Source organism: Sapajus apella, unplaced genomic scaffold, assembly GCF_009761245.1.
Source record: "Sapajus apella isolate SASKATOON/1434 unplaced genomic scaffold, GSC_monkey_1.0 scaffold43, whole genome shotgun sequence".
Lineage (NCBI taxonomy): Eukaryota > Metazoa > Chordata > Mammalia > Primates > Cebidae > Sapajus > Sapajus apella.
Genome location: NW_022436983.1, coordinates 13334272 through 13350915, shown reverse-complemented (window position 1 = coordinate 13350915; position 16644 = coordinate 13334272). Strand labels below are relative to the sequence as shown.

At 51.0% G+C, this 16644-nt stretch overlaps 1 protein-coding gene across 1 annotated transcript; it reads right to left on the bottom strand.

Moving 5' to 3' along the window:
- Positions 1–831: 831 nt before the first annotated feature.
- Positions 832–9459, bottom strand: PLA2G2F (phospholipase A2 group IIF). Its single transcript, XM_032300662.1, has 5 exons — positions 9229–9459; positions 8514–8566; positions 6869–7013; positions 5821–5930; positions 832–2714 (listed from the first exon to the last, which is right to left on the bottom strand). Exons 1-5 carry the CDS (start codon positions 9342–9344, stop codon positions 2503–2505), a joined length of 636 nt encoding a protein of 211 aa, XP_032156553.1. The 5' UTR covers positions 9345–9459; the 3' UTR covers positions 832–2502.
- Positions 9460–16644: the final 7185 nt, after the last annotated feature.

Here is a 16644-nt window from a genome sequence, read left to right as displayed (position 1 = left end):
AGGAGTTGAAGACCAGCCTGGCCAACATGGTGGAACCCTGTCTCTAATAAAAATACAAAAATTAGCTGTGCGTGCTGGTACACGCCTGTAATCCCAGCTACTTGGGAGGTTGAGGCAGGAGAATCACTTGAATCCAGGAGGTGGAGGTTGCAGTGAGCCAAGATCGCACCAGTCTGGATAATACAGCAAGACTCTGTCTCAAAAGAAAACAAACAAACAAAAAGTCAGACTTAGAGGACTCAGCGCCCAGCTCCATCACTTGTGACCTGTGTGACTTGCTCTCTGGGCCTCAGTTATCAGCAGAAATGGGTGCGGAGAGCACGGCAGAGATCTGTGCCTGAAAAGCGCTTAGCCCGTCGTTAGCGTCATCACGGTCATCGCCCCACTGCTGGACCACGGGGCCTAGGGTCCGTGGCATTGGCACCACTTCTCACCCCCAGGCCGGAGGGCAGGAGGGAGATGGGCCATGCCAGCCACTGGGCATGGGAACCCACCTTCTCCAGAGCTGGAGAAGCAGGGGGAGTCACTGTGCCCTCCCCCAACGCCTGGCCAAGGAGGGCCCAGCCATGGAAAGTTGAGGTAGGAGGCCTTTATTCATTTGAGGAGGGGAAGCCGAGTCCTGTGGAGATTCTCTGGGAGCTGCAGCATCCAAAGTGTCTGGGGTGAGTGGGGGTGGGCAGGACCCCCAGGCAGCAGAATCCCATCCCCAGACCCTGGCCTGGACTTCCCAAGGGGCAGGGGAGGGTGTGTGCGTGTGTGTGTGTTGAGGGGCGTAGCTGGGAACCTGCGTTCCCCCTAGCAGGAGGACCATGGCCAGCAGGAGGCGGCGCTGTGGGGGAGGGGGGGGTGGGGGGGTGGGGGCGTGGGGGGGGAGTGGGGTGGGGAGGAGGACGGCATGGGCCCCTCACACACTGACGGTGGCACTGGGGGGCAGTGTCCTTGTCTCCATGGCTGGGGCTCTGGAACCTGGGGCTGGTGAGGCTCCCTGGCCTCTTTTTCATACATGTCCCTCCTCTGCCTTTCCTCCCCAGCAACAATGGTGCCCGGGGCACTGCCAGATGAGCTTGTTGGTGGCTGTTGAGTCCAGGCGGAGAGTGGCCTCAGTGGTCCTCGGGCTGGCGGCGCTGGCTCCGTGGAGGCCGCCGACCCTGAGTTGAGGCTCGGACAGGTAAGAAGCAGGGGAAGGTGCACCTGGAGAAACAACAGTGCTGGGGGCCCACAGGGGCGTCCCCTCCACCTCGGCCCGGTTCCAGGCCTTACACAAACACCTAGACCCACAAGGCCCTGCCCCCAGCTCCTCAGTGCTGCCTGGAGGCCCCTCCCTGCTGGTGGCTGTCACTCACCTCGTCCTTTCTGGCTTCCATCTTCTCCCCTCTCCTTCACCACCCTATTCTCTCCCCACTGCCTTCTAGAAGCTTCCACACAGCTTCCCACCTTGACCCTCTTCTAGAATCTTCCACGCAGCCTCCTGCCTTGATGTTCTCCCTCTTTGTTTCCCTCTTCACTGAGGTGGGTCTCAGCCCTCAGCCTCTTCCCCACCAATGGGACTTGTGACACCTGCCCACAGCCCAGGGAGAGAGGGTGAGGGTCCCCCCTTCACCGTTCCAGGGGCGGGCCAGGAGGGCAGTGTCTGTCAGGGACCTGGAGGGCGGGGGTAGGGGTGCTCCTCAGAGCCACGCGGTGTGGTGGGGCAGGGTTGGGGTGACACGCATGGGTCAGTGGGGGGTACAGAGAAGACTTGTAGGTGTTGGGGCCATGTTTTCATGTGTCCCCATATTAGCCTGGGGGGTGTCCCTAGGTGTGGCTCTGTCACTGCCCAGGAGCCTGCTCTGAGATTGGACTCTGGGGCTGGGACACTCAGCACAGCGCTATACCCTGGGGTCTGAGCCTGGACTCACGGCCACCTTAGTGAGGGCTGGGGTGAGGCCACCTGCTCTGTGAATGGGGCTCTAGAGAGCCTCAAGCCCAAAGTAACCGCCACCCTGGACCATCCTGTGGGACCAGCCGAGGGGCTCCTGGAACCCAAGCTTTGGGACCAGCAATCTGCCTTCCTGTGACCTTAGGCCGAGGCTGCACCCAACTCTGGGCCTGGGCTGGTGGCTCAGACTCTCTAAGGCTCTTGGGAGTCAAGTTGGGGCCACAACAGAGGCTCTACTTAGAGGCCCCTCCTGTCTCTCTCTCTCTCTCTCTCGTTCTCGGGTCTCCCCGGCTACTCTCATCAGAAGAGACCCCTAAAGCTCCGTACTTCCCACCTAATGCAGAATCAGTGGTGAGATGCAACCGTGCCTGGGGCTGGGCTGGGGGAGCAACATGGCCAGAGTCAGGACCCAGACCTTCCTGAGTCCTCGGGGGTGGGGGCTGCTGAGCCCTCGCTGGAGGGCGCCAGAGAGGAGGCAGCCAGCAACCCTGGGGCTCCCAGCCTGGCTCCTACCCTCCCTGCTCCTCTGTCTGGTCCCCAAGCCAGACCCTCCACCCGCTCTTCTCTCTCAGACCTCAGAGGCTCTAGGGAGGGGTGGGGGTCGCCGGGGATGGGTGACTGCAGGTGACCTCCTCGGGGGGCGGTTCGTAGATGCTGCAGCTGGGCGTGGGGCCCTGGCAGTAGATGTTGAGGAAGCCTCGGTACTCCTCTCGGTACGTCCTGTTCATGAGGCACAGAACCACGTTCTTGTCACACGCGCACGTCTGCTTGTCACACTCTGTCTTGTTGAGCTCACCTAGAGGCGGATGGATGGGCAAAGTCTGTGGGTGAAAGGAGCAGGGGCCCCCCAGGACCACTGCTGGGGAGCGGGGGCACAGACTTGGAGAGCCCAGTGGCCCTCGGAATGTGGTCCCAGGGCGGCAGGACCAGTACCACCCATGGGCCCCACCCCACACCTGCAAAGTTGGCAGCTCTGGGCTGGGGCCCAGCAGTCTGCTGTAACAAGCTCTCTAGGTGACTCTGGTGCATGTAAAATTGGGGAACCACTGACATCTAACACAGTTATTGCATAGCTGGGGAAACTGAGCCCCAGAAAGGGGGATGGGTTTGCGTAAGTCACACAGAGAACTGAAGGCCCACCCCCAGGCCTGTTACTTCTGCCACCCTAGACGTCTTTCTTTCACTCACAGAATCAGAGAACACCCACTCAAGAGGGAGATATTGCCAGCCGCGGTGGCTCACACCTGTAATCCCATCACTTTGGGAGGCCAAGGCAGGTGGAGGATTGTTTGAAGTCAGGAGTTCAAGACCAGCCTGACCAACATGGTGAAACCCTATCTCAACTAAAAATATAAAAAATTAGCTGATATGGTGGTGAATGCCTGTAATCCCAGCTACTCGGGAGGCTGAGGCAGGAGAATTGCTTGAACCCAGGAGGCGGAGGTTGCAGTGAGCTGAGATTGCACTATTACACTCCAGCCTGGGCAACAAGAGTAAAAATTTGTTTCCAAAAAAAAAAAAAGAGGGAGTTATTGGTAAGAAATGAGTGAGAAAAACACTTGTCAACAGCTTAGTGAATGCCTAAGAGCCTAGCACAGGTGTAGTGGAGGGCTAATGCTCCTGTGGCTTGTCCCTGTGCCTTGTTATAATTATTAGATTTCAGAGATCACCCTTAGGTGCACCATAGAATCAGCTGGAGGGCTTGTTCAAACAAAGACTGCTAGACCTCACCCCTAAGTGTCAGATTCTGTAGGTCTGGGCGGGGCCTGATAATTTGCACTTCTAACAAGTTCCTGGGTGCCGTAGCTGCTGCTGTCGTTGGTTCAGGGAATACCCTTTGAGAACCTCCAACTAGCTCCATCGGTCTGCAAACCTTTCACACTTTATATCAGCAAAATCTTGTCTCTTAAACGAAACTCTTTAAAGAAGGCCAGTGCATCAGACAGCCCCAGAAGACGCTGTTTAATGATAAAATACACTAAAGTGCTAGCTGAACCTCTCAGGGACTATGTGACCATCACCTCTCAAGGCTGCTAGCTTTGATGGCCCCAGGGATCCCCAAAACCCAACGTGAAAGTCACTGCTTTAAGTTAGTCCGTTACCCTTGGTGGGTGGTGGGTGGGGGAGAATCTCTCTCCTCCAACTGCATTAATAGGGGGACATCTGCTATCTCAAGCCAGCCCCTCCACCTCATGTTTGACCAGAAGAACGTGAGGACCACAGAGCTCTGGGCTCCCAAGGGGTCCCAAATGCACCCCATTCTCCACTAAACTCCTCCCCAGATGACAGGAGACTTGAGTGTCTTTGCAAAGCCAGCATTGCTTGTGATCTATTAATAAGGAGCAACTTGGTAGTGCCAAGTGAAGACATGGGGGCAAAGAGGGCTCGGGGGCTGCCCACAGAGAGGGGCATTGAGTGGGGCAGGGCAGGGACCCCTGGGCGCAGCTACCTGGATGCCACCTGCGCTTACCTACATGTTGGGAAATAGTCACAGCCAGCTCATAGTAAATGAGGGGACCTGCCAGGCCTGGTGCTAATACCTTGGATCCCTGGAAACACTGGGTGTCCTGGGATGGAGCCACCTCTGTAGGTGGGGTCCCAGTGACACAACTGGAAGGGAAAGAGTCTGCTCTGATCCAAACCCGTCAGCAGACCCATGAGTGACGAGACGGAGGCCAGGCGGGGTTAGGTCAACACGGTGCAAGGGGCCGGAACCCGAGTTCAAACCCAGGCCTCCCAAGTCCCCGGCCAGCATGTCTCGGCCTCTCTGCAGAGCTGCAGTCTTGGAACCATCTGGGGAGCTGGCTGAAGGCCAAGTTCCTGGGCCCCGCCCAGACCCAGTGAATCAGAACCACTCAGAATTTGGGGGACAGGAGAACCAGGATGCCAATTCTAGGACTGAGCATCAGAGAACCTCAGGGAGACGATCTAGAGCCACAGCTAGGCTGGTCAGATTTAGACTGAGCAAAACCAACATCAAAACACAGGATGGCTGGTTAAATTTCAGTTTCAGGCTGGGCTGGTGGCTCACACCCGTGATCGCAGGACTTTGGGAGGCAGAGGTGGGAGGAAAGCTGGAGGCCAGGAGTTCAAGACCAGCCTGGGCAACATAGAGGGACCCCATCTTTACAAAAAAATACAAAAATCAACTGGGTGCGTGGCACTTGCCTGTAATCCCAGCAACTCGGGAGGCTGAGGCAGGAGAATTACCTTAGCCCAGAAAGTCGAGGCTTCAGTGAGCTATGATGGCACCACTGTCCTCCAGCCTGGCCAACAGAGCAGTCTTTGTAATTAATTAATTAAAATTTCAGGTAAATAGTACATGTTTTAGTAAAAGTATGTCCCAAAAGTTTCATTTTCTATAAATATTAATTAATTTTATATGAGCATTTAATTTTGAGTATCAATACGTCCCATGCAGTATTTAGGACACACTTAATATTAAACCGTTGCTCATTATATATCTAAGATGTGAATTTCACTGCGCAGCCTGTCTTTCCTTTTTTTTTTTTTTCGAGACAGAGTCTCATTCTGTCACCCAGGCTGGAGTGCAGTGGCACAATCTTGGCTCTCTTTAACTTTCGCCTCCTGGGTTCAAGAGATTCTCCATCCTCAGCCTCCTGAGTAGCTGGGATTACAGGTGCCTGCCACCATGCTCGGCTAATTTTTGTATTTTTAGTAGAGACGGGGTTTCTCCATGTTGGCCAAGCTGGTCTTGAACTCCTGACCTCAGGTGATCCACCGGCCTCGGCCTCCCAAAGTGCTGGGATTACAGGCGTGAGTCACCACGTCCAGCCGGCAGCCTGTATTTCATCTGACAAGACTGTCCACCATCCCAGCACAAGCTGATGGAGCCGGCCACTCCCTTCTCCGGGGGTCCAGGTGGCAGGGGAGGGACTCACTGCAGACGATCTCAGTGTCATTCTCAATGGTATAGTCGTAGTGGTCCACGTAGGGGTGACAGCCCTGGTCAAAGAGTTCCTGGTAGCAGCAGTCGTGGGCGTGACAGCACCTAGGGATGAGCAGAGGTGAGTGGACAGGCATGGCCGGGCTGGCCCATCTCCCACCAGCACAGACCTCTGATCATGTATTCCAGTCTCTCACAACTCAAACGTTTGAACTGAAGCCCAGAGACAGACAGTTACTTGTCCAAGGTCACACAGTCAAGCAGAGCTGGGACCAGCACCCCAGGTTCTGATCCTCACAGCTTCAGTTTCATGGCTGCAACCAGAGCTGCCCACCCCAGGACATATTCTCCCCTGTGTCTTTGTTCTATCCACAGGGCTCCCAGCTCTTCCCACAGGGTCCTTGCTGCAGCTGTCGGAGGGGTCAGGGGCCTGTCTGGGTTTAAGTCAAGGTTGGAGGAGCATCGACTATATGTAGAGGCTACCGCGGCTGTGCCTCATGGCCAGGGAGGGACAAAGGTCTGGTGGGATGCAGGACAGGAAGCACAGGCAGTGTGGCTGTCCCCGTCACCTCTGGTGGAGTAAATGTGCATTTATTAAGCTTTCTGTGATACCAGCTTGGTGTTGGCAGCTGTTGGGGGAATAGGAGCAGAAGACAAGCATGACTTCCAGGAACTCTCAGTCCTGTCTTCCAGAGCCTCCCATCTCAGGCGGGCAGGGGTCCCAGCCCTTGCCTTTGCGGGGTGTCAGCTGTTTGACTGCTCTCCCATGTGTGTTTGGAGCAAGTCAGAAGTCCCTTCCTGGGAGAGGAGGGGCTGAAACACTTCCAAGCCCATGACCTTGGAGATGGACAACGGAAAGCGTCCAAGACAGTTTGGAAAGAACATGGTCAAAGAAAGAGCAGGCTCTGTTCACTGACTCATTAAAGAAGCCAAATTCTTTGGGGAAAGAAAGTCTGCCCCTCTCAGGGATGGAGGTCAAGTTCAGTCTGACCTTCAGCTATCCTCATTTGGCCCCTGACAGGAGCCCAGTCTCTGGTACCTACCAGTCCACCTCATCCTTGGGCTGCCCACGGCCCCCTAGCCCACAGTAGCAGCCGTAACCCACGAAGGACAGGATGGCGCTCCTCCCTGTGACAGCCTCCACCATGGCCTTCAGGTTGAGCAGGCTGCCGTGGGCTGCAGACAGAACTGCAAGAGAACCAGGGGGTGCTCTGAGCCCCTGCCCCGTGGCTGGCCGCTCCCAACCTCTCTCATCCTGAGAGTCTGGACTGATCATCCTCCCAATGCCTAGGGATACGTAGGGTAGGGGGAGAAGGCAGGAGGAAGCAGGAAAGGAAGCTGGGACAAGGAGGGTGGGCAGCTAAGCAGGAGGAAAGAAATCTACAAGGGACCACGTATGGGGTTGCAGTGAGCTTTCAATGGGTTCATGGATGGAAGGGGCTTGGGACAGTGCCTGGCATGGAGCAAGCCCCCAGCAAGGATGGCCTGCATTGTTTTCTCAGGACTGCAGGGCTTACAGCAGGGATGTGAGTGTATCAGGTGTGTGTACACTCACCCACAGATACCTGATACACTCACACTCACCCACACACACCTGATACACTCACACACTTGTACACTCACATGCTCATGCATTACAGATGTACTGACATACAAAATGCATCCCGGGGAGAATCGGGCCTGGCCCGAGGCCGTGTCCACATTCGCACTCCAAGTGAAGGAATCCAAGTCCACGTTCAGTTGGGCTGAAGGCTCTGCCCCTAGCTTGGGCTGAACTCAAGTGGTAGCCTTCTAAATAATAGGTCATTTTGCCTGAATGCAGCCAGCCCTCTCTCATGTCTGGCCACATGGAAGCTTACTTTTGTTTTTGGCCTTTATTTCTTTTCCTCAAGCCAGGCTGTGTTCTGGGAGGTTAACAGGCTCATGAAAGGTCAGCAAGAGGCCCAGCCGATGGTCCGTGGAGCTGGGGCACCCGCCACACAAATGATGTCAGGACACATGGCAGGGTCAGGTTTGCGTCAAGGGCCTCATGCAAGAATCCTAAGGGGCAGCTACCCAAACACAACGCCCTGGGTACCACCCCCAGAAAGAAGCCCCTGACCTCCCACCACTCTGTGGTACACAGACACCCACCCTACACACACACACACACACACACACACACACACACACACACCCCTACAGATCTATGCACCCTACATCTGTAAGGCCACTCTGAAGACACACACCCCAATTAACACATGTTCACATGGGCTCACACTGAGGTGCCTACACTGTCACATACTTTATTGATTCGTGTTGTACACATAGACATCACCACGTGCTCAGACACACCTACACACAGATGCCTGCATCTGTCTGCACACAAAATCATTAACTCCTGTCTGATGGACACACACTGATACACACTCAGGTACACAAATGCCCAGCTAACAACAGCATTTTATGATGCTTGCTCAGCTCTCAGCCCTGCCCCCCCGGGGCTCATAAATGCCTGTTTACAGGTGGCTGGAGGGGTAAACAGCTCCAGAATTGGGTGCAGCCTGCTGGGCTGAGGCAGGAAGCAGAGGCCCAGAGAGAGGAAGGAACCTAGGCCAGTAAGTGAAACCATAACTCAGGCACCCAAGGTCAAGGGCGACAGGCAAGGAGCGGGAGAGAGGGAGGAGTCCCCCTGGCGTCATTACTCACCACTGCCAGCGAGGATGGCCATGGCGAAGAGCTTCTTCATACCCAGGCTAGACCTGTGGGAGGATGAAACCCAGGGCCTAAGTCCATCCCCTCCACCCCTGGCAGAGCGGGACCTGCTGCTGCCTTCCCGAGCCTCATGACAGGTGTCATCAATGCTATCTTTTGACGTCCTAGTTGCTGCTCCTAGCTCTGTCATCAGCACCTGCCCAGCCCCTCCTGGAGGAGCATACCCCAAATGGCAGAGCCAGGAGGCACCAGCATCTCTTTGCTCCCAACTCTGGCAGGAGCCCCCTCCACACATCAGCCTCCAGGACAGGAAGCCTGCTGTCTCAGGCCAGACCTCCCATGCACACCCGAGGGAGTCCAGGAAGGAAGTCACGTGACCCAGCCTAGCAGATGAGTCTCGAACCCAAAGCCAGGAGTCCTGAGTCCCTGGATTCCAGTCCCAGCACTGCTTCCAAAATGTGTGACCTCAGCCTCTCTGGGCCACAGGAGGGTTGTGGCGTCACTCTCTTTGGGCCACATGAGTATTGCGTGAGGGTTGACTACGTGTTCCCAAAGGCCCTTCTAGTGCTGGAAATGCAGTGACCATCTCAGTCCCCCATGCTGACTCTCAGAGCTCTCCTTTCTGGAGAAAGGGATTCTAGGAGCCAGTCCCTCACCCCCGTCCCTGCCCCTCCCTGGGAGATTCCATCTCAGGGCAGCAGGCACCTACCTGGAGGTTCTTGAAGGACAGGAGGCCCTGAAGCATGGGCCCCTCCCCCCAGAGGGGCATCTACCCAGCACCTTCTTTTTGAACCCTCTGGGGTTGGCCTGCTCCCCTTCTGCCATGTTCTGGGTTCTGGGGGGCCAACAACATAGGTCTTGAAAGGTCAGTGATGCACTCCAGAGGCTGTGGGGAGCTGGCCCCAGCTTCACACTGCCTCGCACACTGGCAGGGGAGTGCCGGGGCAATGCCCCTGGGCAGGAGGCAGGTGACACATGCCCTAGAAAAAGGAGACTCCACCTCCTCCTCCCACCCCCACAGCCCTGCCCACAGCTGGCTGGTACAGTCTCCACCCCCGGGCACTCTGGCCTGCCTGACTGGGGGGTTTGCATACCTGATAGGAGAATTGGTCTCACCAGGCATCCGAAAGGAAATTAGCCTAAAGGCCTTTCTTTCTCCATCTGAAAGATGTTAAAGAAAAAAAAAACTCACTCAGTGACACTTGTTGAAGCAAAGTAAGGTAGGCTTTGTTCAAAGGGGTCATGGGGTCAGGTGTAGGGACATGGCAGTGGGTTCCGCAGGGGGGAAGAGAGGCTGGACTCAACTGCAGATGCAACAGGGAAAAGCAGGGATTGACAGCCAAGGAGCAGGGTAGAGTCTGAGGATGGGAAGTTATCCAGAAGCGTCAGGCATCTTCGGGGGTTTGGGAGACTGGCTAAACCGTGCAGTACCATTCATGCTGAAGGCAGATGGGTTGCTCAGGCACCACCCTGGGGCCCTGGAGGATGAGGAACGCAACCAGATGTGGAGGACAAAATTGGGGATTCTCCCTAGACCAAACTAGCAGGGTTGTGCCACTGCCAGATTTGCCCTTATAGGGGGCACAGTTACATCTGATGGAGAGGTTGGGGGGCGGGGCCTGGTTGTCAGCATCATTTGCCTTTTTTGAAGACGGGGTGGTAAGAGAAAGATGGGGCTGGAGAAAATCCAAGGGGGTGTGAGTTTCGGGAGGAGGGCTGGGCCACCTGGGCTGAGCCTGGGAGTTGAGCAGTCACAGTCACACTCATAGAGCCTCCCGTGCCCACTTCCTAGCTGTGAGATCTTGGCAGGAGAGCTCCTTTCCCTGGTCTCTGAGTCCCCAGCTGTAAGTGCACATAACAGGGCTCATGGAATGAGGAGGATGCTCATAGAAGTGGGGTGGCATGTGGTGGGGGGGCGGGCGTCGGTGCCCAGGTAAAGATCTGATTGTTACAAAGTAGAGGCCTGGGCCGGCATGATCCTTCACACCCGCAGTCCCAGCCCTGTGGGAGGCCAAGACAGAAGAATCACTTGAGGCCAGGAGTTTGAGACCAGCCTGGGGAACGTACTGAGACTCCATGTCTACAAACCACAACAAAGTAGGGGCTGATCTCCAGCTTGGGGAGGATTGAGATGCCGGGAGGTCGGAGAAGAGGACTCTTAGAAGTTCACACTGCAGATAACCCACTCACCTTCAAGGTGACCCATCTCTCTCGATGTCCTCAAACCTGCTGATGAGGGACAGAAGAGACCCCTGGGGCTTCCCTTCCTGCCCCTAGCTTTGCCAGCCTCCTCTTCTGGCTGTTTCAAACCACAGTCTACATGTCACCCCCCCCCCCCCACCCTTCGTCTGCCCAGCCTCCTCTCTGTGGATCCAGGTCCGTCTCCTCTCCTGGAAGTTTTCCCGGAAAAGCGCCACTGCCTCCAATCACACGTCCTTGTTTGACGGGGCGTTCATTTGCATTTGGTGATGCATTCCTTTGTAGCTACCTGTATATGTTTTGGTTTGTGAATCGTGACACTTCCCTCAGACAGGGGATCCGGGAAGGAAGGGGCCTTTGTTTCTTCCAAAAGCCTTTCTTCCCCCTTGGGACGAGGCTGCAGCTGCCTCATCAGGCTGGGAGTCATTGGACAACAAGGCTAGTCTCTGCCTTCGCTCGTCTGCACAAAATTTGGCTTCTTTCTTCCATTTTTGCACGCACCACTTAGTGATGTCACCACACCCCAAAGAAGGAAGTATTGAGAAGTAAGGCCCAGTATGTTCAAATTCTGAAGATACAGCCTCCAACCTGCAGATAACTAGAGCCGCTTCGACAGAGGTCGAGGAGGCCAAGGCTGGGGCCGGGGACCCCTGAGAGCCTCTGAACAGCGTCATTGCTACTTTCTCAATTGGAATTGCCACTGGACATGCTGGTTGGGCTGGTCCTCAGACAGGCTTGATCCTTGACGGGGAGGACGGGCTCTTCCCTCTCCCTCCCACTTCCCCCTACCAAACTCAGGGTGCTCAATAGCAAGTCAATATAAACTGGTTGACCCAGTCATTCCACTTCTGGGACTGCAAGCCAAGACGCCAACTTGAGTTGCTCGTGGAGACAGAAGAGGGACACCGAAGGGATGTTTTCTTGATGCCCCCCCACCCCCTTGGAAGCAACTTAAATTAGGGGATTAGTTAAGCAAATTATTAGCCATCCATCCATAATCATGTTTTCAAATATTTGCTGATACAAAAATAAACACCCGGTACGACAAGGTAATAGCATTTTAAAAAGGAGTTGGTATACACATCCATACAAGTATTTAGAAGGATACATTATAAAAGCATTAGTAGCAGATGTCTTTAGACATTGGAATAACTGGTGGTTTTTATTTTTTTTATTTGTAGTTTTTGGTATTACAATGAATGTAAGAATACATAATGAAATGGTCAATTTCCTTGAAAGACACATAGTCACTCAACTGGAAATAGCTGTGTGTCTATGCAAGCCACTGAATGTGTAGTTTAAAACCTTCCCATAAACAAACTCCTGCTCCAGGTGGCTTCACTGGTGAATTTGACCAAATACTTAAGGAAGAAGTAACACCAATTGTATGAATTTTCTAGGGCTGCCATGACAAAAGACCACAAAGGGAGGGGCTTCGTGTAGAAATTGAGAGTCTGGAAGTCCAAGATTAAGATGCTGGCAGGGCTGATTTCATTCTGAGGTCCTTGTCCGTGGCTTGAAGATGCCACCTTCGTGCCGTGTCTTCGGGTGGCCTTTTCTCTGCGCTTGCGCAACCTTGTGTCTCTTCCTGTGTCTAAATTTACTCATCCTATAAGGCACCAGTCATATTGCGTTAGGGTCCGCCCTTGATCCCACTTAATCACCTCTTTAAAGGCATTGTCTCCCAATACCCAGTCATGTTCTAAGGTACCAGGGTTAGAGCTTCAACTTAGAAACCTGGGTCAGGGGAAAACAATGGACCCCATAACACCAATTACACACAGATTCTTCCAGAAAATTTAGGTGAAGGAAATGCTTCCCAATTCATTCTACTAAGCCAACATTGTTCCAATACCAAAACCAGATAAAGACATTACAAGAAATAAAAACTACAAGCTATGATTCTTCATCAACATAGATTAAAAAAAATTCTTAACAAAATATTGGCAAACAGACAAATGCTGTCAAACAGGCAAATATACCATGACCTAGTGGGGTTTATCCCAGGAATAAAATAAAAAAGGTTGCTTTTTGCATGAAAAATCAGTCAATGTAATATACCATACTAATAGACTAAAGAAGAAAAGCCATATGATCATCTCAACAAATCCAAGAAAACAAAACAAACGCCATTTGACAAAGTCCAACATCCATTCCCAATTTTAAAAACTGTCTGCAAACTGAGACAGAATAGAACTTCCTCAACTTGAAAAGGGGTATCTATGGCCGGGTGCTGTGGCTCATGCCTGTAATCCCAGCACTTTGGGAGGCCAAGGCAGGTGGATCACCTGTGGTCAGGAGTTCGAGACCAGCCCGGCCAACATGGTGAAACCCCGTCTCTACTAAAAATACAAAAATTAGCCAGGTGTGGTGACACACGCCTGTAATCCCAGCTACTCGGGAGGCTGAGGCAGGAGAATCACTTGAACCCAGGAGGCAGAGGTTGCAGTGAGCCGAGATCACGCCACTGCACTCCAGCCTGGGCGACAGAGCCAGGCTCCATCTCAAAATTAAATAAATGACATTTACAAGAAATATATGGCCAAATCTGGCTTAATGGTGCAAGACTGAATGCCTTTCTCCTGAAGATTAGGAAGACTGTCCGTTCTCACCACTTCTATTTTACATTGTACTGGTGATTTCAGATAGTACAACAGGCAAGAAAATAAATGAAAGGCCTTCAGATTGGAAAGGAAGAAGAGAGTTGATCTCTATTGGCATCAGCATAATAGTCCATGAAAAATATCCTACAAAGGATACAAAAAAGCTACTGGAACTAACAACTGAATTTTGCAAGGTTGCAGGATATAAGATAAAATTACAAAATAGTCATAATAATTGTACTTCCACATACTAGCAATGAATAATTGGATATTGAAATTTTTAAAAATACACTTACAATAATATCAAAAAATATGAAATATTTAGGGATAAAATTGACCAAAAAATGGATACTTGTACAGTAAATCTGTACAAGTATCAGTTGCTCAGGGAAATCAAGGAAGACCAAAGTAAATCAAGGGATATGTCATGCTTATGAATCAGAAGGCCCAGTATTGCTACAATGTCGATTCTCATTTGCTTTATAGTCAATGCAGTCTCAGTCAAAATCCTAACAGACTTTTCTTGTAAAAATTGACAAGCTCACCCTGAAATTCATATGGAAATTCAAGGGATCTAGAATAGCCAAATCAACTATAAAAAGATGAATAATATTGCAGGACTTACATTACCTGATTTTAAGATTTATAAAGTGGGCCAGGCACAGCAGCTCACACCCGTAATCCCAGCACTTTGGGAGGGCAAGGTGGGAGAATTGCTTGAGCCTGGGGGTTCGAGACCAGCCTAGACAACATAGCAAGACCCCGTCTCCGCAAACAAACAAACAAAAAATTAGCGTGGCTTTGTGGCACACACTTGTAGTCCCAGCTACCTGGGGGGCTGAGGTAGGAGGATTGCTTGAGCCTGGGAGGTCAAGGCTGCAGTGAGCTGTGTTTGTGTCCTGCCTTCCAACCTGGATGACAGAGTGAGACGGTCTTAAAAAAAGTTACTGTAATCAAGAGAGTGTGGTATTGATATAAAGATAAACAAATAGGCCAGTGGAACAGAATAGATGATTGAGAATCAGACCTACATGTGTGGAAAATTTATTTCTGACAAGGATGCAAACGGCAGTTCATGGAGAAAGAACAGCATTTTCAGCCATGTTGCTAGGTCAACTATCAACAGAAAGAGAAAGAAAGGGAGAGAGAAAAAGATAGACAGGGAGAGGAGAGAGAAAGAGGGAGAGAGAAAGAAAAAGAAGCAGAGGGAGAGAAAGAAGAAAGAGAGGATGAGAAGGAGAGAGGGAAACAGAACAGGGATCGGGGAGGAAGGAAGGGAGAGAAACAGAAAAGAAATAAGAATTTAAGGATTTCAGTTCATACCTCTAACCATATTCAAAAATTAATCAAAACTCAGCTCATCATAGTTCAAGGGTGCTAAGACAATTTTATAGGGAAAAAATGGTCTTTTCAACAAACATTATTTAGACAACTGGATACCCATATGCAAAAGAATGAAGTTGAACCCCTTCCTTACACCGTACACAAAAGTTAAGTCAAAATGGATCAGAGACTTAAATGTAAACTATCAATCTTTTACCAGCCTGAGCAACATAGTGAGATCTCATCTCTGCCAAAAAAAAAAAAAAAAAAAAATAAAAAAATGAGCGGGGCGTGGCGGCGCATGCCTATAGTCCCAGCTATTCAGGAGGCAGAGGTGAGAGGATTGTTTGAACCCAGGAGGTCAAAGCTGCTGTGAGCTGTGATGGTGCCACTGCACTCCAGCCTGGGTGAAAGAGAGAGATTCTGTTTCAAAGAAAAACAATAAACTTTTAGGCTGGGTATAGTGGCTCACACCTGTAATTCCAGCTCTTTGGGAGGCCCAGGCCGGCCAATCACTAGAGGTCAGGAGTGTGAGATCAGCCTGGTCAACATGGCAAAACTCCATCTCTACTAAAAACACAAAAAATTAGCAGGGCCTGGTGGCAGGCACCTGTAATCCCAGCTACCTGGGAGGCTGAGGCAGGAGGATCACTTGAACCTGGGAGGCAGAGGTTGCAGTGAGCTGAAATTGTACCAGTGCACTCCAGCCTGAGAGACAGAGCAAGACTCTGTCAAACAACAACAAAACACACACACACACACACACACACACACACACACACACACACCCAAAAAATTAACTTTACATAGGAGTAAGTCTTTGTGATGCTGTTAGCAATAGTTTCTCAGATAGTACATCAAAAGCACAAGTGACACAAAAATGATAATTTGAACTTTATCAAAATTAAAAATATATGTGCTGCAAAGTGTATCATCAAGAAAATAAAAAGACAGAATGAGAGAAAATATTTGCAAACCATGTCTGATAAGGAACTTGCATCCAGAATATCTAAATATTCATCAGAATATATATCATCTAAATATATATCAGAATATCTAATATAACTCAGCAGTAAAAAGATGACAATACAATCTTTAAAACAGGCAAAAGATTTAAAGACATTTCTCCAAAGAAGATAAACTTATGACCAACAAGCATGTGAAATGAGGCTCAGTATCATTAGTCATTAGGGAAATCCAAACAAAAATCATAATGTGATACCACTTCACACCCACTAGGATGGCTGCGATCAGAAGGACAGATGATACCAAGGGTTAGTGAGGAGGTGGAGAAACTGGAACCCTCGTACAGTGCTGATGGGAATGTAAAATGGTGAAACCACTGTGGAAAACAGCTTGGCAGTTCTTTAAAGTACTAAACACGGAGTTACCCTAAGACCCAGCAATTCCACTCCTAGGTATATAACTGATATGGTTTGGCTCTGTGTCCCCACCCAAATCTCATCTTGTAGCTCCCATAATTCCCACGCATTGTGGGAGACACCCAGTGGGAGATGACTGAATCAAGGAGGCAGATCTTTCCCGTGTTGTTCTCGTGATAGTGAATAAGTCTCATGACATCTGATGGCTTTAAATAAACGGGAGTCTGCCTGCACCGGCTCTTTCTTTGCCCCCTGCCATCCACGTAGGAGGTCCTCTTTGCCTTCCACCATATTGTGAGGCCTCCCCAGCCAGGTGGAACTGTAAGTCCAATAAACCTTTTTCCGGTAAAAATTACCCAATCTTGGGAATGCTTTTATCACCAGCATGAAAACAGACTAATACAATATAAAAAAGAGAAATGTCTCCATTTTAGCACTTTGTACTTTTAATATTTTTGCATCTATGCACAAAAACTGTACGAATGTCCATAGCAGCATTATTCATTATAACCAAAAAGTAGAAAAAACTAAATGTCCATTGGTTGATGAATAGGGTATGTTTATACAAGAAAATATTCTTCACTCATTAAAAGGAATAGAGTAGTGACACATTATAAC

Bases quoted from the DNA above. Each gene is read 5' to 3' on its own strand.
- PLA2G2F (XM_032300662.1), bottom strand. From the start codon at position 9,344: ATGGCAGAAGGGGAGCAGGCCAACCCCAGAGGGTTCAAAAAGAAGGTG. The intron at 8,567-9,228 runs GTAGGTGCCTGC...ATCCTCCCACAG, and splicing joins TGTCCTTCAAGAACCTCCAG to GTCTAGCCTGGGTATGAAGA. The intron at 2,715-5,820 runs GTGAGTCCCTCC...ATCCGCCTCTAG, and splicing joins TGACACTGAGATCGTCTGCA to GTGAGCTCAACAAGACAGAG.